Source organism: Arvicola amphibius, chromosome 9, assembly GCF_903992535.2.
Source record: "Arvicola amphibius chromosome 9, mArvAmp1.2, whole genome shotgun sequence".
NCBI lineage: Eukaryota > Metazoa > Chordata > Mammalia > Rodentia > Cricetidae > Arvicola > Arvicola amphibius.
Window position 1 is genome coordinate 101,306,204 of NC_052055.2, and position 24,574 is coordinate 101,330,777.

General features: G+C 40.0%; 1 protein-coding gene across 1 annotated transcript in view; it reads right to left on the reverse strand.

Moving 5' to 3' along the window:
- Nucleotides 1–7,460, reverse strand: part of Septin10 (septin 10) — a 29,628-nt gene extending 22,168 nt beyond the window's left edge. Inside the window, 4 exon segments of the mRNA XM_038341567.2 lie at nt 6,825–6,849; nt 6,852–7,018; nt 7,343–7,362; nt 7,365–7,460. Of these exon segments, the coding sequence (XP_038197495.1) occupies nt 6,825–6,849; nt 6,852–7,018; nt 7,343–7,362; nt 7,365–7,439 (287 nt within the window). The 5' untranslated portion in view covers nt 7,440–7,460.
- Nucleotides 7,461–24,574: the final 17,114 nt, after the last annotated feature.

Genomic DNA, 24,574 nt, shown 5'->3' on the forward strand with positions numbered 1-24,574 from the left:
TCAAAAAATACTTAATCTCAGCTCATGATGACTTTGTCAACTTTCTACTTCATGTTAATATGATAAAGCATTGTTTATGCAACATTTTTGTATGTGTTCATGTCTTCAAGCCCCACAGCAATGAGATGGGGCTTGCAGATTGTGCAATACTGGCTGACCAGCAGGCCCCAAAGATCCTCAGTCTCCAACTCCCCAGCCCTGAGATTACAAACATGTGTCACTGTGCCCACTTTTTAAAAATTAATATGAGTTCTGGAGATAGACTCAGGTCATCATTCTTCAGGACTTTACTGGCTGAGCTATCTCCCCAACCCTTCTACCTTTCTGCTGTTAACTAACTGCACTGAATAATCCAGGCCCACAAATAAAACAATAGCAAGTCAAGCATTATGAAGATTTACAGAATAAAAGCTACCATAGAAACACCTATCTATCATGAAGATATTTTAATAGTTCAAAAACAGTTTCTTTCCTAATACTCCTTGCTGCCTGAGCTCTGGACACTCCATGGACATCCTTGTAATTGTACAGAAGAGCAGTGAAAGTAACCTTATAAAACGTAGATAGAACTGAATTATTTTATAATTGTCTGGTAATTCTAGTCCTTGGAGACCAGAACCTAAAACACAGAATAGTGTATTCTCCCAATATAGACAGCAAACTATTGGTAAGAAAGCCGGCATCTTCATAATTCTGTTTTCTATAAGAATTAGCCTAATACCTTCAACATTATAAGAACTAAGTTCATCATCAGAATGATTACTAACAACACCAAGAAAGGTTCTTTCGAATACTGGTCTAAATATGACTCAGTAATATTCCCTTTCAAAAAACCTGAATAGTAAAAATCTTTAAGTATGCATTTTACATAAAAATTTCAAAGAAGCATGTTAATTACTTAAAATAGGTCAGTAATGACTTATTACACAGTCTAAATAACCAGAAATATTCATACAGATGACTGTCTTAAGATTTTTCAAAAAAATGAAACCATAGATTACTGTTGGATAAATAAATAAAATTTCTTTCTATAGTAATTTATCCTGTTTCTAATTCCAGTAAATAAAAATACACCATTTCAATAAGAAGACAGTGATTTAACATTAAACTCACATCCTTAAAAAATACCAAATAGCTCAACAGGTGTTAAGAAATCAAGGCCAAAACTGAAGAAAAAAAGGAAAAACTAGAGAGGTTAAGCAGATATAAACTGACATCCCCAGAAAAGGCCACATTCTACAGGCTACATGACTGATTAGCTGAAATGTTAAAGTTCCAGAATCTAATTATTTTTAGACTCCCTAAAGAGCTATTTACCCTGTCTGTCTGTCTGCCCTACCATCCTCAAGACGGTCAAGTCAAGTCAAGGGTATGAAGGCCAAGAATGACATCAGAGCAGCGGAGGCCTCAACTGATTTCACTCATTTACTAAAACCAACTTAACTGATATTCCCACCAAAGCACCTGAAAAGTATTTATTTGTGACTTTTATCTGTTCCTACAAAAACTTCAAACGATTGGCCACATGGGAATATGTTATCTTGGACAAACTGAATCTGTGTTTCAAAACCAAAGTCATCCACCTTTGGCTCCAAAAGAAACTATCTACCATTCACTCAAAGGTGAGAACTGTTTTTGCAACAGTGGTTTTAGGTACTCGATATGGCCAAAACACGATCCATATTTGCTGGAGGAGTCACGCGGATCAGGTGTCACAGCCCCTTGTGCCAACTACCTGGGACTGCCTCCTCCAGTGTGTGTTCTTTCTAGGGCTCAGACTTCGCTCAGTTTGGTCAACTGTCCACTGTTTGTTCTGAGCTGGGTGTTAGGACAACCGTTTTATTTAGATATTTTTCATGCTGTTTCAGAGCATTTGGCTTATTTTTGTTTGTTTTCAGAAACGTTTCAGCTTATCTGGCACAGGCAGAGCCTGTTCTTCCTTGCATTCCTCTACTATTTAATTCAAGGAAGAGGAATATTTGGAGGAAAACAGCCATGTGGTAAGCCAGTTGGCTTTAGGCTTGGTAATTTGTGTTGACCTTGCAAGTATTTGAGGAAAATGAGAAAACTTAAGTAAAAATAAACATTAATATTGTATACTGTTTGGGGATTTTCCTCACACACTAAATTCAAGTCCTAGGCTTAAGGTCACGAATGGGAATCTTGTCTGTAATTGAAAACTTAAAGCATCTAAAGGCGCAAAACAAGATAAAATTGGTGGCCCAAAAATCAGTTACGTTTTAGAAACTATCCACATTAAAGGAGATGAGAAAGGACTAAATGCAGATAATGCAATGAATATGAGTTATGAAAGAGGACACAGCCAGGCGGTGGAGGCCAGCCTGGTCTGCAGAGGCCGAGGTTTCAGGACAGGCTCCAAAGCTACAGAGAAACTCTGTCTCGAAAAAACAAAAACAAAGTCAAAAAATAAATAAAGAGGCTATAAAGCTAATGTTTCTCTTGTTCTGACATGCATTTCTTGTTTGAAGCAGCGATGGGTGAACAAGATAGATCTGATACTAAAGCATACATTGTAAAGTGGGAGCTCCACAGCTGCCGTTCCAAATGCCTACTCACACTACATAGAAGGGTCGCTAGGTAGGACAGACTTTCAGTCTAGTTAATTTTGGTGTGTAATTTTTCATTGATTAGCAACTATTTTAATAATAAAGTTATATTTTAAAGAAAGAATACTGTCACAGTTTGCTTTCTGTTGCTGTGAATTATGCCATGGCCAACAGCAACCTGGGGAAAGGTTTCTCTCATCTTGTACTTCTGTGTCATAGCCCATCATGCAGAGAAGCCAAGGCAGGGACTCAAGGCAGGAACTGAAGCAGAGACCAAAAAGGAATGCTGTTTATTGGGTTTGCTTCCTCTGGCTTGCTCGGTCGGTTTTCTTCTGTAATCCTGACTCACCTAATTAGGAATGGCACTGCCCACAATAGGCAGAGCTTTCCCACATCAATTATTAATCAATAAAATACTCCTACAGGCATGCTCACAGGCCAATCTGATGAGAGCAATTCCTCAGTTGAGGTTCCCCTTCCCAAAAGGTGTATCAATTTGATTAACAAAAAAGTAAACAAAACATGAATTTATAAGAAAAGTTTAGAGACTGCATCAGAACTAAAAATAAATTCTGAGAAACCTAACTATGCCCAACCCATTCTTCTCATATATCCTTATACCATAATTCTTTTCTTCCTTTATCTCCAAGCAAAGTAAAATTCATTATCAAAAGAAAAGATTGTATGGTTTATTTAAGGATTATTTGGCCTCAACCTGCATAACATGTGATTCTTGGTAAAGAAGGGAGGTATGAACTCTATTTCAGCAAACACAATATCTGTGCTACATTCTAGAACGCTGAATGACTGTAGCTTCTGGGACTTTGAAGAGCTCTATTAGCAGGGATGTTATAGTTAGATTAAAATTATCTTGGGGTACCATATACTCCCCTGTATAGTTCCACATCTGTGTGTGACCCAAAATCCTCTATTAGGCAAATCCTTTTAAAATGTATAAAGACATTCCTAGCCACTAGCAAACCAAAAGGAAGAACATTACTGGATGGTTCTGAAGCTTGTGACAGTTTTGCTGACTTGCTGTAACTTACTACCTAATATTTCCCCAATGTATTTGGAAAGTACCCTTTGATTCATGTCTTTCTCTCTTCTGTTGCTGTATAAATACTACTAAACCTCTATCGTGCTAGAACATGGCATCTGTGGTCACCCCAGTCTATCTTCCAGTCACTCAGACCCAGCTCCTTACTTACTTACTACCTTTGCGATAAGGAGTTCCCTGCTTGTCTGTTGTTGTTGTTTTGCACTATCACAGAAAATTAAAATAGGATGCAACAAACTATTGCTAAATCAATTCAAACGCCTGTTCTTATAAATATGTCACTGAGGCACAGCCATGTTCATCTGCTTATGTACCTGTTCTACCTTCATATCAAAATGGCAGAGCAAAGCAGCTCATAAAAAGATACATTCCACAGAGCTTGAAATATTTGCTCTTTACCCTTTATAGAAAAAGATTACAAGTTCTGTACTAAAAGTGTCAATTCTAATTTTAGAATTAAGATCAATTGAGATGATTTATCAATCCAGCGCTTGGGCTTTACTCTGAACTCATGGGGCCGGAAAAAGACATCAAATCCCACACTAGTGGGATTCCAATGAAAGAACCCCTCTCCACATTGAGAATTTATCTAAAAGCCTACACTGTAAGGGTGATGCTGAACCAGAAATAACCTACACTATCCCTTCTTCCAAGGCCCATAGCGTGTTTACTTTACCTGCTTTCTAACTAAAAGGAAAAGCAAAATGGCATATTGTTTGGGAGCTTCAGGCCCTTTCATGTACAAAAGCCTCTTTGCTTCTGGGAACCTCAAGGCATGAATGGGCTCAGTGATCCCTCAAGAACTAGTATCAGAGAAAAGTTAACGCAAGCAAAACCCAATTCTATCCAATGATATCAAAGAGGAAATAACCAAAATGAAAATTTTCAAAAAATTACTAAAATTACACAATATAATCCAATAAATGTATTCAAGAGATCAATTGCCTTCGCTTTAAGCTCATTTAAATACTTAACTTACATACAAATCAGTTTCTATGTTGATGTACTGTAATCATTAATACATTTAAAGTGAGGTGTCCTTTGTACTGCTTGCTGACTTAGTCCTGGAGAGTCCACAAGAAACATTTCCTGACAGGCTGAAAGATCTCCCCCTAACCTGGATTACACAGACAGTTCATACAAAAATGACTCTGGAAAACAACTTGGTAATAATGAAATTACACATATATTTCTAAAGTAAAATGAATGGAAAAGTTTATAGCAATATATTCTTCCCTTTCTTTTATAGTCCAAAATCATTATAGAATACACAATTAACCTCTACAACACTACTAAGAAAAAATGGACAAAAATGACATAAGATAAAACATAAGCTAGAATTTCATTATTAAAAAACTGTGATACAGGTTCATCTAAGACCAACAGTTCTCAAACTGTGGGTTGTGACCCCTTTGGGGGATTTGCATATCAGATATTTACACTACAATTCATAACAATAGCAAAATTAGCTATAAAATAGTAACAATTATTTTGTGGTTGGGGTCACCATAGCATGAAGAACTGTATTAAAGGGTCACAGAATTAGGACGCTTGAGAAGCACTGATCTAGACAGTTCTCACTGGACAACATTTCTGTAGGGCTAATAAGCTTGTGGGGGTTGCATATTATCTTGTTTTATCATATTGCTAGTCTTTTTGCAATGGGACCTGGACATCTGGAGTTAGTTCATTGGTCACGTGTATGAGATAAATTTCTAACCCACGTATGTTGACTAGGGGTTTAGTCCTGTTTTTACTGTCTCTCAAACATGGTTGACTTTAGATGGTGTAGGAAGAACCTATAGGTTCAGTGTAAAGAAGACTTGGCATTGATTTCTTAGTGAAAGGCTGGTGTGATACTAATTCAAATGGTTACTGGGGGCTCACTGGGGTCTTAGTGGTAGTGTGAGGCTGTTTAAGTAAGGCCCCAGGATAGGGAAAGAAGAGATGGGGCCAGTCCTTCAGGAAGGTTCTGGGGCTGATGGGGCAGGGGTTTAGAGCTAATGGATTTATTAACAGAGTTGTGGGTGTGGGGACTTACTGCGGCAGGGTTGGAGAGTAAGGGGGACTCACCAGCAAAGTCCATGATGAGTGTAGCTCATTGCTTGGACCTGAGTTGGAAGAAAGGTAATGTGGCGATGGTGAGGGTAGGGGGAATTCACCAAAATTGCCTGTCATGTGGCTTCTGTCGGGCTCTAAACCTAGGTAGACTGACTGTCTGACTGGATTTAGGGCTGCTTAATTAGAGGGAACTTATGCCTGCTACTGCAAACCTGCCAAGAACCCAAATAGACATATATTACACAACTCAAGATCTGTTAAGAACCAGAGAAACCAGGGAGAACTGAGGCAGATACTGTCTTCTGGATAGGACAGGGATGCTGGACCTATGACTCTCAACAGCTATGGTGTGCCCACACAGGCCACAGCAGTCAACATTTCTAGTGTAACAAAAGGCTCATAAAGCCTCAACTGAACTACAGACATGGAAGGTAAACTAGATTACCTATGCCACGCCATGTCAAATATACGTGTGTGCATTGCATTATAGACATACATTTACATGTATGTATACATCTATATATACACATACGTGTACGAATGTGTGTTATGATATATATGCATATATATAATAGACATAATTTTGATGTGAGACAGGCAAAAGACAAGTTGGAGGTTGGGGAAAGAGGAGTGAATATAGCCAGAGTGCACAGTACCATGTTATGAGAGTCTAAATAAGTTTCCTATAATACTTAATAATGTAACTGGCTGTTTTGTGGGAACTGGACAGGGAAAAAATTAATTCATAAACAATATATAACCACTGTATAGTTTTGCCCTTATATGTCTTATACATCTTTTTTCTCAACAAGGTAAGTCTAAAAATTAGTAAAAATATTCACTGACTATATACTAAATCACATAGTATTTCTATCAAAATATGTTTTAATGCTGTGGGATTTAAATTATTCTAAAGAAATATGACGACTCGATAGAAAAAATATCTTGTCTATAACAACAAAACATTGAACAATTGGTAAAGAATGAAAAGAAAAAACTCCATCTGGGAAGCAAAATCGTGTATTACTCAGCAGAAAATAAAACTGCAGCTTAAGGGAAGAAGACAAAGTTTTCACCCTGAAATAAAGCTTGTCTTATAGAAGAAAGGAAACAGACAAACAGAAAACCCCACATACCTGTCTTCTTTATTGATCTGGTCCCAAACCCCACTGTATTCACAACGGTCAGTTTCAAGCGAACATTACTTTCCTGGAGTTCATACGTCTGAGCTCTAAGTCTAAACTCACGGACAAAAAGTGTGAGGGATTCAAGCTCTTCAAAATTAGTATTGAACAGTGTGTTAATCATGTTGGACTTTCCCAATCCCAGTCTCCCCTGAAAGAAACAGAGCACATGTTCACAAGTGCAGAGAGTCACTGGTGAACAATCCCACATCTAAACTCCAGCAGGGCAGCAGGCTGAAGCTGGTCTAAATCACTAGGGGAACAATGACTACACATGCTACCTTACTACCTGACCTCTGAAGAGAGCACTAAAAATTTTAAAAAGTTGAAGCTAGAAGCAAAACTAGTAGAATTTAAACAACTCATAAAATCCACAGAGCCATTAATCTTAGACAAGATCATCCTGCTTATACAAAGAAGGAAGCGAGCAGAAGAATATGGATTCTGAAAAACTGAGGAGTTACTGGCACTCACCCACACAGAGAATGTTTGAAACAGAAGCCGTGCTGAAATGGATCTATCGACCAGCTGATCAGGTAAACTTTCAAAGCCAACATGGCCACACATAGTCAAGGAACGGGGATGGTCTTTTTTCTGAAGAAAAACCAAACAAGTAACTTTGATTTTATTGTTTTTTATATTTGGTATTTGATTTAATTAATGTACAATATAGGCACACTTGAAAGAAAATATAATTTAACAAAGCGACTGAAGATTTCACGACTTCGACTTCTCACTGAAAAGTGGTTGGGTAAAATTGAGAAAACAGAAACCAGTGCTGAGCCTCCCAAAACACTCATTTCTCATTCCTTTTATGTGACAAAAGTCTAGCACAAATTTTGACATTAAAACATATGACCTCCAATTCCAAGAAAACATACAAGTAAACTATGCATATTCACTGACAAAAATGAAGAATTTATGTCATCAGTTGTGGGAATAAAAGACAGTATTAGATTAACCCCACGCCCATCCAGACCAGGGACCAGCAATGGCCTCCTATACCCAGCCACCTAGTGAGAAATACTGATGAGTTAATTCTGGGAACCCATGTTTCCTGAACTTTGGTTGATGGTTTACTCTGATCCTATTTGTTGAATGCATTTTTTGTCTGCTTTCTTATCATTTGTTTAAGGTATTCACTTTGTTTCCTTTGAAAGCTGGTTTCTCACTCTTCAGTTTGCTTTTGTTTGTGTTTGCTCTCAAACTTCTGAAAATGCCCCCAGGTGCTTTAGTCTTTTCTGAGCAACTTTTTTTCTATTTTAAATAAACTCCAACTTGTCTTCATGCTGACTCATCCTGAAATTCAGGTCAAAGCCAAGGACTTAGTTTTACTTGAGATAAGGTCCTAAAACATCAAGGGAACTCAGACTACTGAGGGTGACTGGAGTTTGCTCCTTCTCTGGTACTACTAACAGTAAGGCAGATAAAAGTGCGGGATAGCATGATGCACAGAAATAAGCCAGGTGAGATCGTCACAATGCCCCCACAAAAGTAGTCTGAACAGACAGGAACCAGTACCCTCACATATCATTCTATCTCCACCAGACCAAGATTTGCAGTAGTTGCCAGCACACTGGTGTGGACCAGCAGCAGTCACCAAGGAGATTGCAAAGTCCCTCCTGGACTGAGTGTTCTGGAACACAGCTGGAGAGAGACTGACTGACCAAGTTGTGGAAGGGCCACAGACTGATATATTATACACAGAGAAGACTGGAGCATCTCTGGCTGTTTAGGCTTGTCAAGGAGTATAGCATGAGAGTACAGCATACTTTGAATCAGAAATTCACCATGAGAGCACAGAACACTAGTCCAAATATAGGAGAGGGCCAGCAACATGGGAACAAGAGAGGTGTGGAGGACCTGGCAAAGGGCTCCACCAATGGATGCAAAATAATCTTAGGGCAAAAACTAATGGACCATAAGAAAAAACTAACCCCCCCCCACACAACACACACACACCAAGAATAAAACCATCTGGAATCAGGCAAGAAGAGAAAAGCCTACAAAAAAAAAACAAAAGCACCATTGTGACTTTCCACACCTCCTCAGTCTTGAACTCAAAAACAGTGAATGCAGAGTACAATAATATTCAACACAGCAGAGAAATGATCTTATAAGCATGTGGATGGTCCTCAAACTGAAGAAACTCCTTCATAAAACTGAGTCCTAGCATAAGAAAAAGATGGAGGGAAAGCACAAGTCTAAAGACAATAGCCCTGATACCATAACCCACATGGTAGGATGACAGAACTGAGGTACAGAACTGAGTCCCAGATCTCTCCTAGAGCGTGTTCTCGCTCTCTCTCTCCTCAATCTCTCTCCTCTCTCTCATCCTCATCTACTACTATCCCTCACACACACACACACACACACACACACACACACACACACATACTCTTAAACAAAACATTCCAGTATCAATGAATAATATCTAATTCCTTTTCATTTCAGAGCCTAGCATGCCTTCACTCTACTCACTTATGAATGGGGCAAAATCAATACCAAAAATAGCCTACATTCCCTAAAGCAATCTACCAGAATTCACTGTAGTTTCCATCAAAAATCCAATGATATTCTTCACAAAATTAGAACAAAAATCATAAAATTCATTTGAAGCATAAAAGACCCCAAATAGTCAAAGTGATTCTAAGTTACAAGTATCACAGAGCTTGTCTAAAAATAGTAAGAGAAACCATACAATACTGAACAAACACAGACAGGCAGACCAACAGAACAGTACAGAGAACCTAGACGTGAGAGAACACAGTTACAGTCACCTAATTTTTTGTTTGTTTGTTTTGTTGTTCAAGACAGGGTTTCTCTCTAGCTTTGGGGTCTTGTCTAGAAACTCGCTCTGTAGACCACACTGGCCTCAAACTCACAGAGGTCCACTATGTCTCCCCAGTGCTGGGATTAACGGCAAACAGTCACCTAATTTTATGTAAGTATCAGAAACACGTTTTCCTTTTAATAAAAGACAGACAGCCTCTTCTACAAATGATACTAGGAAAAATGGATATAGTTCCATGTAGACAAGGAACCCATCTCTCTTGCCCTGCACAAAACCCTACTCAAAATAGCCAAAGCCCTTAAAGAAAAGCCTGAAAACTCTGAAGCTGTGAGAGGGAAATGCCGAGATTACTTCAAGCAATAGGCATAGGCAGTGGCTCTGAGAAAGGATCAAAACAGCATAGAAAAGAACCCAAGAATTGACAGATGGGATTGATATGAAAATTTAAAAACTTGGGCAAAACAAAGGGAAAACAGCTACCAGAGAAGAGACAAGGAACACAAAACTGGGGGTGAGGGGAGATTCTGCCCCTCTACAAAATCAGTCATGGTATCTGTGGATGGCTTGAAAGAGAAATGTCCCCACAGGCTCAGGTCCATACTTGAGTACTTGATTCCTGGCTGGTGGAGCTTTGGGTTGGTTTAGGTGGTGCAGCCTTGGGAGAGGAAGTGTACGTCACTGGAGGGGGGCTCTGGAGAGTACACAGCCACACCTAATCCCTGTTTAGTTCTCTTTTGTGCTTTGCTCTTGAGGATCTGAGCTCTCCGCTTCCTGTTCAGCCATAATGCCTGCCTCCTGGCAGTGATGGACTCTTTTCCTTTGGAACCATAAGCCAAATACACCCTTCTTTCTATAAGTTGTCTTGGCCATGTTTGTTAGATTAGTAAGTATTATAAGTATATTATTAATTATTACTATCTAGAATATATATAATGTAAAAAACATTAAATACGAGTTTTTAACTTATCAAAATGCTATAAAACTGTGTTATGACAAGGAATTAAATTTTTTTTAATCTCCCACCTTGTAAGACTTTAAAGCAAATGTTTTAGCACACACAACCCAAATACAGCAAAACCTTTTTATACTAAGGCTCCTGCTATTGTTGTGGGATTAAAAGTGGCTGACTCGTTCTTTCCCCCGTCATTTTCTGCATGTCCGATTCCTTTACGACTAGCCATCGTGAGAGAACTGAGCTGGACCCTAATGGGGGGGGGGGGTCACCCACAGTTACCACTACCCACATTAGGATAAAAAAGTCAGGTGCTCTTTCTGTTCCCCTGGATTTATTCTGCTGAGGCAGGCAGGGGCACACTCTTGACCAAGGAGTAAACAGAGACACTTTCGATTGGATAGTAGTCCTTTGTGATCCCAAACTTACTTCTAACATAAAAAAAACTGCAAAACTGAAATATAAAAAAATAAAATAAAAAAAATATAAAAAAAAGCTTTTAAATCAATAAACAGGCTCCGGAACTGACAGACGGTTCGCAAAAAGAATATATATATAAACGGGCATAAATAATTTCAGAATTCAAACTAAACTGCTTTCAGATTCTATCTCAACGCAGTCAGAAAGGCTGTCATCAAAAACTAAAAATTCTAGTAAGGACTTGGGGAATGAGGAACCCTCTATTGCTGCTAGGGACACAACAGTATGTAAATTAACATGGAGTTTCCTCCAAAAACACTAAAAAAACACACTATGTGAACCAACTACACCACTCTTGCATTATATAACCCCAAGGACTCTAGTCAACAAACCACCGAGATAATGAATGCCCATGCCTATTCCTTGACCTTTTCCTGTTATAGGCAGGAAAATGAACCAGGCTAGGCATCCATTAATAGATGGACAAATAAAGAAGATGTGTTAAATATACACAGACATATATTGTAACAATGCATTATGATAAAAAATATTTCCTACATTCTAAGACTGGAACTTTTGCTGAGTTAATAATATACCTTGAGGTCATTTAAGCCTTAAAACTGCTTTCCAAATGAGTACTCAGCCTGTTTGTTTAATCTGCTTTTAAGAGAACAGTACATCAATCAGCCTTACTTCCCTTGGATTCCCCGTGTAATCAACTTTTACAACCTAAACTAAGCATAGCTGTAATCTTAAATCATGTGCCCTTCCACACCCCAACCCAGAACAATGCATGTGTATCATTTTATGAAATCAGCAAATATAGAAGATGAAAGCAATCTTCTACAGTGAATAGCCACTATAAATGCTCAACACAACATTCAGATACAGATACTGATTGATGTCATAATACTGTTGGTTAAATGGGTAGGTTGAAGCCAGTCACGTCATCCCTTGTAAGATAGATTTCTGTAAAGTATTCCACTCCTGCCCCATGTGATGCTTGCTGTGAAGCTCAATAAACACAGCACATAAAAGTTGATTCTCTGTTAGAAGGATGGAGGACACTGGGAACATAAAGTGGAGAATTCAAATCTGGCCTCAATGTGGGTTAAATGAATCCAAGGGAAATGCTCTTATTTCTTTACTTAATGTGGAGACGAGGCAATACCGATGACTCATTAACTCAAAGTTACTATGCAATTAATCATGCAAGTAAGTGGGATTTTATTCAGACATAAATATGAAACATTTCCAGGAAAATGATGGAACAGGAAATCAGTAAATAAGCTAAACTCAGAAAAATACCTTATTTTCTCTTGTATGAATCTAAGGGGGTGTGTGTGGTGTGTGTGTGTGTGTGTGTGTGTGTGTGTGTTATTTATACTAGGAAAAGGATGACCATGAGATAGGAGGAAGAAATCTTAATGTAAGGTGCAGAATTGACGGGCAATGGAATACATTGTGACAGGATTACAGGGGGAAAAGAATCAGCAGGAAGGGGCAGTGGTGATGGGAGATTGCAGTAGAACAGGGCAATGAATAGAATGAAGTATATTGCCCGGGCGGTGGTGCACACGCCTTTAATCCCAGCACTCGGGAGGCAGAGGCGGCGGATCTCTGTGAGTTCGAGGCCAGCCTGGTCTACAAGAGCTAGCTCCAGGACAGGCTCTAAAAAAAAGCTGCAGAGAAACCCTGTCTCGAAAAACCAAAAGAAAAAAAAAAGAATGAAGTATATTGACACATATGCATGAAATTATCATAATGAAACCATTACTTTGTACGATGACTCAAAAATTTAAAAGGAAAAATACTGTGACTTTCTTGTATAACAGTATATTTATTCAACATATAAACTAATGCATTAATTTTTTTGCTGAAGCATGCATGGGCAGTTCATATAGGCAGTTCTGTTGAATTTGCCCATATTGGATTTCATGGTCTAAGTTGATGAGGACGATTGACCAGGCCTCTTCCTTAATGCATTAATATACACATACACAAATAATAAATTGTAAGCTCTTGCTTGCAAGGAAAGGCAAGAACACTTTTTATTTAGAAGTCATTATAGGAATACAAAGAAATTAACTAGCTTGTTTTAAGAAATACTCTAATAAGCCAAAGCAGTGCTCAGAATTAGGTACATCCCACTATAGCATGACAGGGGAAACAGAAATGCTATGAATGTTCCTGTACCAGCATAGCTGGGAAGACAGGGATAGTTACACGGAAACAAGCTGTTTTGTCAACCTATTAAAGTGTGTATGCGTGTGTGTGTGTGTGCGTGTGTGTGTGTGTGTGTGTGTACAGAAAATCTATTATATATGCCACACTGTACTAATCCAGTAAATCATTTTCTTATGCAGTCCTTACAAGAAAGCTGAGCTCTGCACATTACTATTCCTGGAGTTCCTAAGGAAGAAACAGGTTCAGAAAGGCTAACAGGTATTAATCTGAATAAGGAGGTTACTGCCACATTTGTAAACCAAATCCAAGTGTACGATTCCTAATAGTTGAGAAAGGGAAAACAACAGCCGGTGCCGCACTCAGTAACACTCTATACGACTTCTGAATACAGCACAAGATATACAATTAAATAACTGCTTTCTTAATATTAAGGAGTTTTGGATTATAGGTCAGATGGCAGAGCACTTGCCTAGCATGAACATGGACCTGAATTCTATTCTTCACATTACAAAAGATACTATCAATTATACAGATGTATAACACAGCTTCCATACCTAATGTATAGGAAATACCTCAAAGAGGAGGTGGAAAGATTGTAGGAGCCAGTGGACCTGGATGCTCACTTTGAGATAGGGTCTTTCTATACAAGGAGGGAAACTTAGATCCGTGAAATCTCAACAATCTGGGTTGTCTAAAAAAAAACCCAGTATAGTGAAAACCATCACTTGACATGCTAGTATGAACAGGAAAAAATCTCACAAGGCCCTATACCTACATGAAGAGCTACAGGCAATTAATTGCCGCTGAGAGTGAATCAGGCTTCTCCAGAGAGGAGCCGCCTGATAGGTTATCTAATCCTAAGCAGTAAACCCTAAACACATACACATAAGAACAACAGTAAATTGGATTCAGCAGGTTGTACTTATATATACATCCATATACAAAAACACATACAGATACATAATTAAAGAAGAGGTCATGAATCTGAGAGAAAGTGGGATAAGAGGACATGGAAGAGTTGGAGGGGGAGAGTCAGGGAAAGAAATGATATAAATACAGTACTGTTATATAAAATTGTCAAAAATAATAATAACAACAACAATAAAGGAGTATTACAAAAGCAGCTCTGATGCTTCCACTCCTGACTTCTTAGCATCGCAGGTCTCTTCCTGTAAGGTTACCAGTCTCTCATTAGTCCCTCTAGAGGAGATGTACAAATCTAAGTATGTGTCTGTGCTGGACCCCTTTGTGTGTCTAACAATAGCAGCCAATTCTTCTACACAACACTGTTTATTGCTGCTGTTTTCTGAGTCTCCTCAAGAGATTGTTTCATGTAACATCTATCTATCTGATTCTATGACATAATGTTCTATTCTGTACTGTAGTGTAATGCTTCTCTTTATTGAGACAGCACCCTTTGCTATTACTAAAATGAACTACACTATAAAGACACCTTTGCCTCTACGTCTTACAAAAGAGGAACCTTCTTGCTATATCTAAGAAATTTTTACTAACTCAACTACCTACTAACTACTTGTCCACAAAATCTAATCACAATTCATTGCTGATTAAAAACCTGAAAACCACTTTCTTGCTAGCATTTTTTTACAAAGGCTTAAGTGGCATTGTTCTAGTACAGTTCAGAGAATGTGATGGGTGGTACTCACAGTGAAACACATGCTCAGATGTGAGCAGGTAATCAGTTTTATCAGGAAGTAACACTGAGCACTGAGTATCCTATTGGTTTATCCATATTGTCTAATCTAACGAAGGGACAAATATTTTCTTTGACACAAAATGAGAGACCATTTCAGATTTGTTCAGCCCGGCACTCAAATATTAATTAGCCCAAATCTGGTACTTTTAATCTCTGGCATACTTGAGCAGCCCGAGACCAATAAATAAATCTTTTATTTATCACCAGTTTACTTTCTCCAGATACAAAGTTCTGCCTCCCTGTTGGAGGGCAAGGCTCCGTTGATATGATTTATAATACTGTCTAACCCCTCCAGGGCCCAAGTCCAGAGCTTATGTGTAAGCTTTGGGTAAGCTCCACCACCCTTTTGTTAGTCTCTCTAGTCCTTGGGAATCTCTTCCCGACTCTGTTAAAAATCTGCCTCTCTAATCCACTCACTCCAGCTCCTAATGAGTTTCTTCTTTATAAAACAGACTACAAATGTTTGAATACACTCCTTCCCCATCATCCTTTGATGATATAATAGGCTAATATCAGAGAAGCCAGATCTCCCTAACTCACAGTACGACAAAGTAATTTCCAGAACATTTAAATTCTGTAGGTATGCATAAAGAAACTGGAGAAAATTCAGATGCATTTTTGTTAATCTTAGCACGTGAAAAGGCAAAACTTGTTTTGGAAACTCAACAGGATATGAAAATATTGGCCATTTACCCAAGGAACAGTGAAGTCATGGATCTTGAATGATCGTAGCGAACCTACAATCAACCACTTTGTCCTAAATCAACATAAACTAACAACATTCTAAATATTTGCCCTTATACACACAGATAAATGGAGTTCTCAACCCCTTTATCAAGGAAACTTCTCTTTGTAACAGATGAAGACTAGGACAGGAAAGCCACAACCAATCAAACCACAGAGTTGTGGAGCCCAGACCCCAACTTATCAATCTTCCACAAAACTCCTATACTTAAGGTTCAGGGATCACGGTGGGAAAGGGGACAGAAAGATTGAGACAGAGGAAGAGGGAGTTTGCTGTAAGATTGTGTCTCCTAGAAATGTAGGACGCTATGGCCCATCAAGTCTCACCAACATGACTGTTTAAACCTAAGATGAACAAGGATAACACCAATAAACATGCTAACATAATAAACATAAAACAAGAACAAGCTCCAGAGGCCTCAACCTTCACAAAGAACTGCAAAACTACAGCAACTGAGGAACACTGAGAGCAGAAGGATATTCCCCAGGAAGAGCACACCAGTTGGTTATCCAATACCAAATGGTCAGCCCCTGAAAACATATACATGAGGAACATTATACAGAGTAGGGTATATATTTTATGTATATTTGTATATGCGGTATATATGTATGTACATGTATATACACATATATATGTATACATTCATGTGAGTATATATATAACTAAATTATATATATAATTAAATACAATTAAAGAAGAAAAGAGAATTTAAAAGAGAGCAATATGGGTAGGTATATAGAAGGGTTTGGAAGGAAAAAAGAAGGGAGAAATGTCACAATTATAATCTCAAAAAATAAATAGCTTTGAAATGATTCTTGCATAGGAGAAACATAAATACACTTTTGTTTTAAAAAGTTCAGTATGGAAGTAGATCAAAACACAGCAAGTATAAACAATCCTTGATCAGCCTTAAATATATATACATCTGGGTAATACTAATTGGATTCCATAGATTTGTGGTGTGTACAATAAAGATCATTAACTTGAGAGGAGGCTGTGGGAGGGATGGCACTAGAGTTGGAACAGGAAAATGGAGGGGTAAACATGATATACAGTATATTCTCAACCAATTTTATTTTTATAAAAGAGAAAAGAAAACAGCCTATAGGATCTGTAACAGAAGATCCCAACTGAAATAATTGATGATCAATAGAAAGAAAACCACAAACAAGAAACAGAGGAATCACAGGACTGAGCCATGAGGAACTCTGGTACTTAAATATGGAAGAATTTAGAAACAACTCCAAGAGTAAGAGACAAGTAAAGAGGAAATCTACAAATGTGTGAGTCTAGGCAGGTGTTTAGAGTGTCATTCCTATTCATTTGCATGCTCAGCTTTCCTGCAGTTACATAGCTTCTGCAGACTGCAGGGCTCACACACCTGACAAAATGTATTATCTGACCCTTTCACAAAAGGTATTGTCATATCTTCATCTGAGAGAAAAAGAGGGTAGGGGAACTGGCAAAGGGCTATAATACTTAGATTTTCTCAAAGTGAACTAGATAGTCACCTAGGAAGAGTGAACCTCAGCTGAAGAACTGCCTTCATCACACTGGCCTGTGGCATGCACATCTGGGAGTCATTTTTTCTTAATTAATGATTGATAAAGAAGGGTCTAGTGTGGTTGTGGGCGTTGCCACTCATGCACCGATGGTCCTGAGCTGTTTAAGAAAGCAGGCTGAGGAAGACAAGGAGAAATAAGGCAGTAAACACACTTGATGCTCTCTGCTTCAGTTCCTAGCTCCAAGTTCTTGTCATACCTGCCTTTGCTTCCTGGAAGGACTGTAAAGTTAAAATGAAATAAATCCTTCTCTCCTCAAGATGCTTTAGGTCAATGTTCCTATCACAGAGCAGAGAAACTACAATAAAAACAAATTTTAGGTCACATAGGAGTTCCTGATGTTGCTAAAGTCTGAATCTGGAATGTCCCCCCCAAAGGCCTAAGTGTTAGAAGCTTGTCCCTTCATTAGTACAATAACCAAAGGAAGGAACAAGAGGTGGAGCTTACTGTAAGGCTAAGATACCCTCAAGTGTGCCCTCCAAAGTTACCTGTTCGACACTGGTCTGTTTCTCTTTTGCTTCCTGGCTCTCGGAAGATGGCGATCTCTTTGGTTCACTATTAAGTCACTATCAATAAGTGCGACTCCACGACATGCCCAATGTACTGAGGTGAACTGGTCATGGACTAAAACCTCCAGAACTGTGAGTCAAAGTGGACTTTTACTTGTCACAAGTAATCCCGTATAATAGAAAGGCGATGGATTTTGTTACTTTCTCCTTGCAGTAATAAAATACCTAGCAAAAGCAACTTAAGGATGGGTTTGTTTAGGCTCACAGTTTCAGCGTAGTCAGTCATGAGGGGAATCATGGTAGCAGGGTGGCTAAGGCAGTATGTGCAGTCATGAAGCAGGAAGAGATGAATGTTGGCCCTTAGTTTGCTTTCTCCTTTATACTCACTATGGGCCCCCAGCTCATGGGATGGTGCCCTACACATTCAGGATGTGTTTCTTGTTCAGTTAGATCTTTCTGCAAAACACCCTCATAAGTGTGGTGATTATAAATCCTATCATGGGATAATGAAAATTAGTTATCATAGGAGACCAAAAAATAATTTAAGGTCAAAAAACATTAAGTGAGACTGTTGATGTGCTTTTCCTCCATCTGGCACAAGATGGATCCTAGAGACAATCTGGTTGGTATTAAGTGTGGAATTCTGCCAGAAAAGGATTTTGAAGCAGAAGGAGCAGATGTGCAAGGGAATGATTCTAAACGGCGGTAATAATGAACTCAAAGGGGACTAAAAGGGAACCAGAAAGCCAAGTAGAAATAATATATTAAAGATTTGAGGGAGCTGGGATAGTTAGGGAGTAAACAAGCAAGGTAGAAGGCCATACAGAGCAAAGTATCTGAAACTGAGATTTTTAGTTTGTGCAATGACAAAATCAAGGCATTATCCATTAGGAAGCGAGGCTAATATAGCATAAAATCTAAAGAATACCTAAGGAAAGGAGGTCAAATACTGTAAAGGCAAAGTCTAAGAGGATAATCTAAACAGATACTAAACCACCCAGAATTTCAATAGGCCTAATGCATAAAAATTGCAGGGAGCTACTCAGGAAGCACTGAGGAAGGCAGGGCTGCAGGGATGCCTACTAGCCAGAGAGGTCGGTATGCAGTCCAACAGCTGAGTGCTACAACAGCAGTTGGGGGTACAGTGGGGAACTCCTCATGCTCGTGCTCAGGAGCCCAGTAAAGGGAGCAAGCTTCGGAACACAGCTCCCCCTACATCCCCTACATCTCCTGTGGGAAATTTTCAAACAACAACAAAACACTTCAGTCAGCAGAGGTGGCAGAAATGGGACACGGACTGGAGTAAGTAGGGGGCCCAGGTATCCAAGGACCCACAGCAACATAGCACAGGTGAGAAATGGGCAGAGTAGGACACCCAGGTATGTGGGATCCACAAAAATACAGTGGCAGAGGTTTCAGAAGAAAGGAGGAGCTGACTCAGGGAAGGACATCAGGCATGTGAGGGCCCACAATACGTATAAGAAGTGGGAAGCAGGCAGGGTGTGACCAGAGTAGGGTACCCAACACCCAGGGTCTCAAACATGTAGAGAAGGGCTGGAAGTGGGAGGCAAGTTAGAGATGTCCTAGAGTAGAGCACCCAGACATGGAAGGTCATAGCATGTGACAGCAGAAGCAGAGCCCAGCTAAGGGTATGTTGACACTGGATAGTAACTGCTATCACTGATAGTTGCTGACTCTCAGGGGAAGGGCGGGGACAGTGACCATAGCTCCGAGGGCCAATCCCACAGCAAAAGAAATAAGGTGGGGAGAGGATAATCTGAACTACAGAAATGGAAGTCAAGAAAAGAGGAAGGTCCCAGCACTCGGGAGGCAGAGGCAGGCGGATCTCTGTGAGTTCGAGACCAGCCTGGTGGTCTACAAGAGCTAGTTCCAGGACAGGCTCCAAAGCTACAGAGAAACCCTGTCTCAAAAAACCAAAAAAAAAAAAAAAGAAAAGAGGAAGGAAGGGAGGAAGGAAGGAAGGAAGGAAGGAAGGAAGGAAGGAAGGAAGATTTTCAAAAACTCAAAGAATGCACCCCAAGAGAAAATAAAAACAATAAAGTAAGGAAGTGAATTCAAGATATGAAAACAGACTCAATAATGAAAAAGTTGATTAAAAAAGCCAAATTGAAATGACTCTGAAGCAGGGCGGTGGTGGCACACGCCATTAATCCCAGCACTCAGGAGGCAGAGGCAGGCGGATCTCTGTGAGTTCGAGGCCAGCCTGATCTTACAAGAGCTAGTTCCAGGACAGGTTCCAAACTACAAAGAAACCCTGTCTCAAAAAACCAAAAAGAAAAAAAGAAATGATGCTGAAAAGAAAAAAAAATGCAGTAAGCCAAATAAAGAGCCCAGTGGCAAACTTCATCAGCCGTGTATAATGCAGAAAATAGAGTATCAGGGCTTGAAGACAACGTAGCTTTGGGCCACCATGAAAAGACCAAATCTATGAATTATGGATATAGAAGAATTCCCTGCCATAGGCAAATAAAGTATTTACAAGAAAATTTCCCATTCTAGAGAAAGTGGTACTCATCCAGATACAAACAAGAGGTCTAACAACCCTAAATAGGAAAGACAAAATTCTCCATGTCTTATTAGAGTTAAAATTCTAAAGGCAAATAGAGAAAGGGTGATTTTTCTTAGTTAACCCCAGCTGTCATCTATTCATCTGAGGGTGTCTCATGTCTGTGAGATCCTGTCTTGATTGGTTAATTGGGAGGCCCAGTCCACTGTGGATCACGCCATCCCCTGGGTAGGTGGTTCTGGGCTGTATAAGAAAACTGGCTGAGCAGGAGCCAGAGAGCCAAGTCTAAATGTGAGCCAGCCAGCAGTGGTCCCACTTGTCTCAGTGATGCACTGTGACTTGAAAGTGTAAGCCACATAAATCTATTCCTCCCCCAAGTTTCTTTTGGTCAGCATGTTTAATTAGTTACAGTAAGCAAGTAAACCAGGCATAATAACAGCTGATGAATTGATACAAAGTTTTAAGTCAAGAAGGCCTTAGATTTGTATTCTGAGTTCTGAAAGACCAAAAACTGTCAATCTAGACTTTACTCAGCAAAACTACCTATCCTAATTTGAAGGAAGAATTAAAATTTTATAGGATTAAAACAAACTAATGGAAAACAGTACCAATACATGCCTTTCACTAATAACTATATATATATGAGTATTCTCATTCTCCGTTAAAAGACATAGACTAGCAACTGTACTTTAGAGAAAAAGATCCATTTTTTTTCTTTCTCTCTCCTGGATTTCTTATACAGCTCAGAACCTCCTGCCAGGGAAGGCACTGCCAATAGTGGGCTGGGTATTTCCCTATGTCAACTATCAAGACAATCCTCACAGACACGGCCACAGACCATCTGATCTGGGCAATCCATCCATGATGACCGCCACAGATGACTCTGTACTACATCAAGTTGACAGCTTAAGCTAAGCAAGACATATGTGAGTAATGGTTCTCATCTCTACATACGGTACTACCTTAGTAACAGTCTCCCTCAGTAAGACATGTGAGTAATGGCTCTCGTCTCTACATACGGTACTACCTTAGTAACAGGCTCCCTCAGTAAGACATCTGCATTTTCAAGTATTCAAGTAATTCTTGCTAAGCAATACACATGCAAAGTATTACTGTGTATAATGTTCATTTGTCTTGAAAAAACAAGTGTAGACAACTCAACATATTTAGGTATCTGTGAATAGATTCTATACTTACTTCACAATGTATGAACTCGATAGATAGATAGACAGACAGACAGACAGACAGACAGACAGACATAAAACTAGAAAATGGATTTCTCACAGTCTCCATAAATATGGCCAACATGGAGAGTAAAATAAACTGGGACTCTTAGTTCTTGTTTTGCTTTTTTTATTGTTGTTTTGTTTTTGTTTTTGTTTTCTTTTTGGTTTTTGGTTTTGGTGTTTTTCTGTGCAACAGTCCTGGCTATCCTGGAACTTGCTTTGAAGACCAGGCTGGCCTTGAAATCACTGAGATCCACCTGCCTCTTCTTTCCAAGTTCTGGAACTAAAGGTGTGCACCACCACTGCCCAGCTTTTTTTGTTTCTTTAGATAATGTCTATCTATCTAATCCAGGCCAATCTTCAAGTCATTATGTAGCCTAGGTTGACTTTAACTTATGATCCTCCTGCCTCATCCTGCACACACACACTCCAGACACCCCATCCCACCCCAAGTGCTTATAGATAGGTATCATGGTAAACTTAATTTATTTAACTTTTAAACATGGTAAACTTTATTATCATTAGCATTATCATTTATATAAAATAATGGTTTTCAATACGACGTTTTCACAATATTCTTTGATACTATTCACAGCCCCCCTTTTAGCCTCCCTTGACCCTCTATTAAATCCCACTGGTTCCTCTCCCCCTCAAACAGAAAAATATGAAGTAGTCTCCAAATCTGCATTCCAGTTTCAGTGTATGTTCTACTGGAGCAAAAACCTGACCTGATGGTAAAGAGGAGACAGTAAAGAAGTCAGAGGAGATGCCTTCAGTTCTCCTACCGTACCTTTGCTAAGCCCCTTAGCCTTACAACCCATGACTGCCTAAAGGACCCTGAAGGGGCTGGGGAACCCGCCACATCTAGACTTCCAAGATTCATTTAACTAAATCAAAACCAACGTAAAGAACAGCTGCTAGGCAGGCAGTGGTAGCATACACCTTTAATCCCAGCACTCAGGAGGCAGAGGCAGGCAGATCTCTGTGAGTTTGAGGCCAGCCTGGTCTACAAGAGCTAGTTCCAGGACAGGCTCCAAAGCTACAGAGAAACCCTGTCTCAAAAAACAAAAAAAACAAAACAAAACCAAAAAAACAGCTGCTAAAATTATGACTGTTGCTCCCTAAAATTATGACTGTTGTATTCTCACAGAATTTTACCCATAAATGCTACCACTATTAACTGCAAGTAATAATTCCGATGTTTTCAGCTTTCTATAAAACTATATGAGCCATAATATAAACCTCTCCCTACAAGAAGCATTACACAGATTTAAAATATGGTAAAACTTCATTTGCATGTAGATATCAAATAATTCACCCACAGCAGACAGTATCATAGCAAATATGGTGATAGACAAGAATGCAGTTAGTGTGTCCAATGTATATGTTTCCAGAATAAGACCTTGTATTAGTGAGCAGACACCTAAGAAGAAATCAAGGTTTCATGTTGCTGAAGACTTAGATGGTACTGGTAAGTCACTACACGGTGACAATACTTTTCATGAGAGGGTGGTTTTACTGGAGGGCCATTAAGGTTTTTGTAGCTAAAAAATATGATGGGTTTTTTTCATGCAAATGGCCATAGTTCAAGTTCACATGGAAATTATAGCATTTAACTATTTTGTATTATTTTTATTTCAGGCTACAGAAGTAAGTTCTACAACTAAATGAAGTATAGAAACACAATAAAAGCCACTAGTTTCAGGTAAGTAGGGAGTTATCTGGAAAATGTTTATTAGTGTAATATTGCTTGAGATTAAGAATCTTACGAAAATGCTACCAATATCAAGGTATTTAATGGCTAAGTAAGAGGATTATTTCCATTAATGCTAAATAAAGGCAAAACTGGAGTTTTTAAGGTAGCAAAACAAAAAATTCTCTACTGCATGCAGCTGTTAGGGAAGTAGACATAGAGAGGCCATGCTACCCATGCAGCATCTGGTAGATTCCAAGAACAGTTATAAAATGATGGGAACAAAGGCAAGATTACAAGAGACTGATATTACGAAAATAGTATGGCTATCCGGATAACTATGATTTAGTATCCAGTATCAAGATAAGTTATGCAAAAGTTATCTGAAACGCACAAAATAGAGGATCGGTCATACGTTCTTTTAATTACAAGGAGAGGGGAAAGCAAAACAGAACCACCACGCAAAGCGGTAAAACCGCCAAGTTTTGGAAAAGCCAGGAAAGCCGACTTCCCGGTTAGCAGCCGGGACGTGTACACAACTGCACAAAACTAGGCGGATGACAAGGCCTGCTCACAAAAACCGTTACAAAGTGACAGCCATCAGTCATGATCCCTGATTTAATTTAGACCACCCCCCTTCTGCCAGGACGAGGAAGCCTGGCGAATCTAACTTCCCCCACATCCATAGTGGCTCGCCAGAGCTCCTCAGCCCTCGCCCTGGGGCAGCAGGGAGCCCACTCTCCACGGCACGCGGGAGTCACAATCCCTCCGGCCCCGAGGCGATCGGGCGGGGCGGGGACTCAGGGGAGTGTTGCCCGGACCGGGGAACACAAGGGCGCGGGCTCACCAGCTACCGCACCTCGTCGAAAGCGGCCATAGCCCTGGTAAGACGTCACGAAACGGTGGTCTCAGGCCGGACCCAAACGCACGTCCCGGGCGGCTGCGGAGAGAGGACCCGCTGGGCGTAACCGGCCGGGCGCGGGGCGGGCCGGGCGACTCGCAGCCGTTAATGGGCGGGGCGGCCGCTGCTGAGCGGCGGCTGGGGCGGAGCCAAAGCCGGCGGGGGTGGGGACTCGCCCGTGACTGCCAGGAGTTTTCCCGCGCTCCGGGCGAGCCTCTCCCGGGCGTGCTCCTCCGGGAAGTTTTAGGCGTAAAAGCCACCGAGCGGGGGAAGAGGGTGACCAGAAATATGGCACTTGGAGAAAACGCTAGGCGCCTCGACGCCCCGCCACAGGCGGAACCAGTGATTGCCGGCCCGCCCGGAGCCCGGAAGTGGGCGTGGCCCGGGGCCGCAGACTGGCGCAGAGATTGCGGCCCAAACGGAAGTGGGCGTGGTGGGGCGTGTCTACTGGGACACAGCCCCAGTAAGG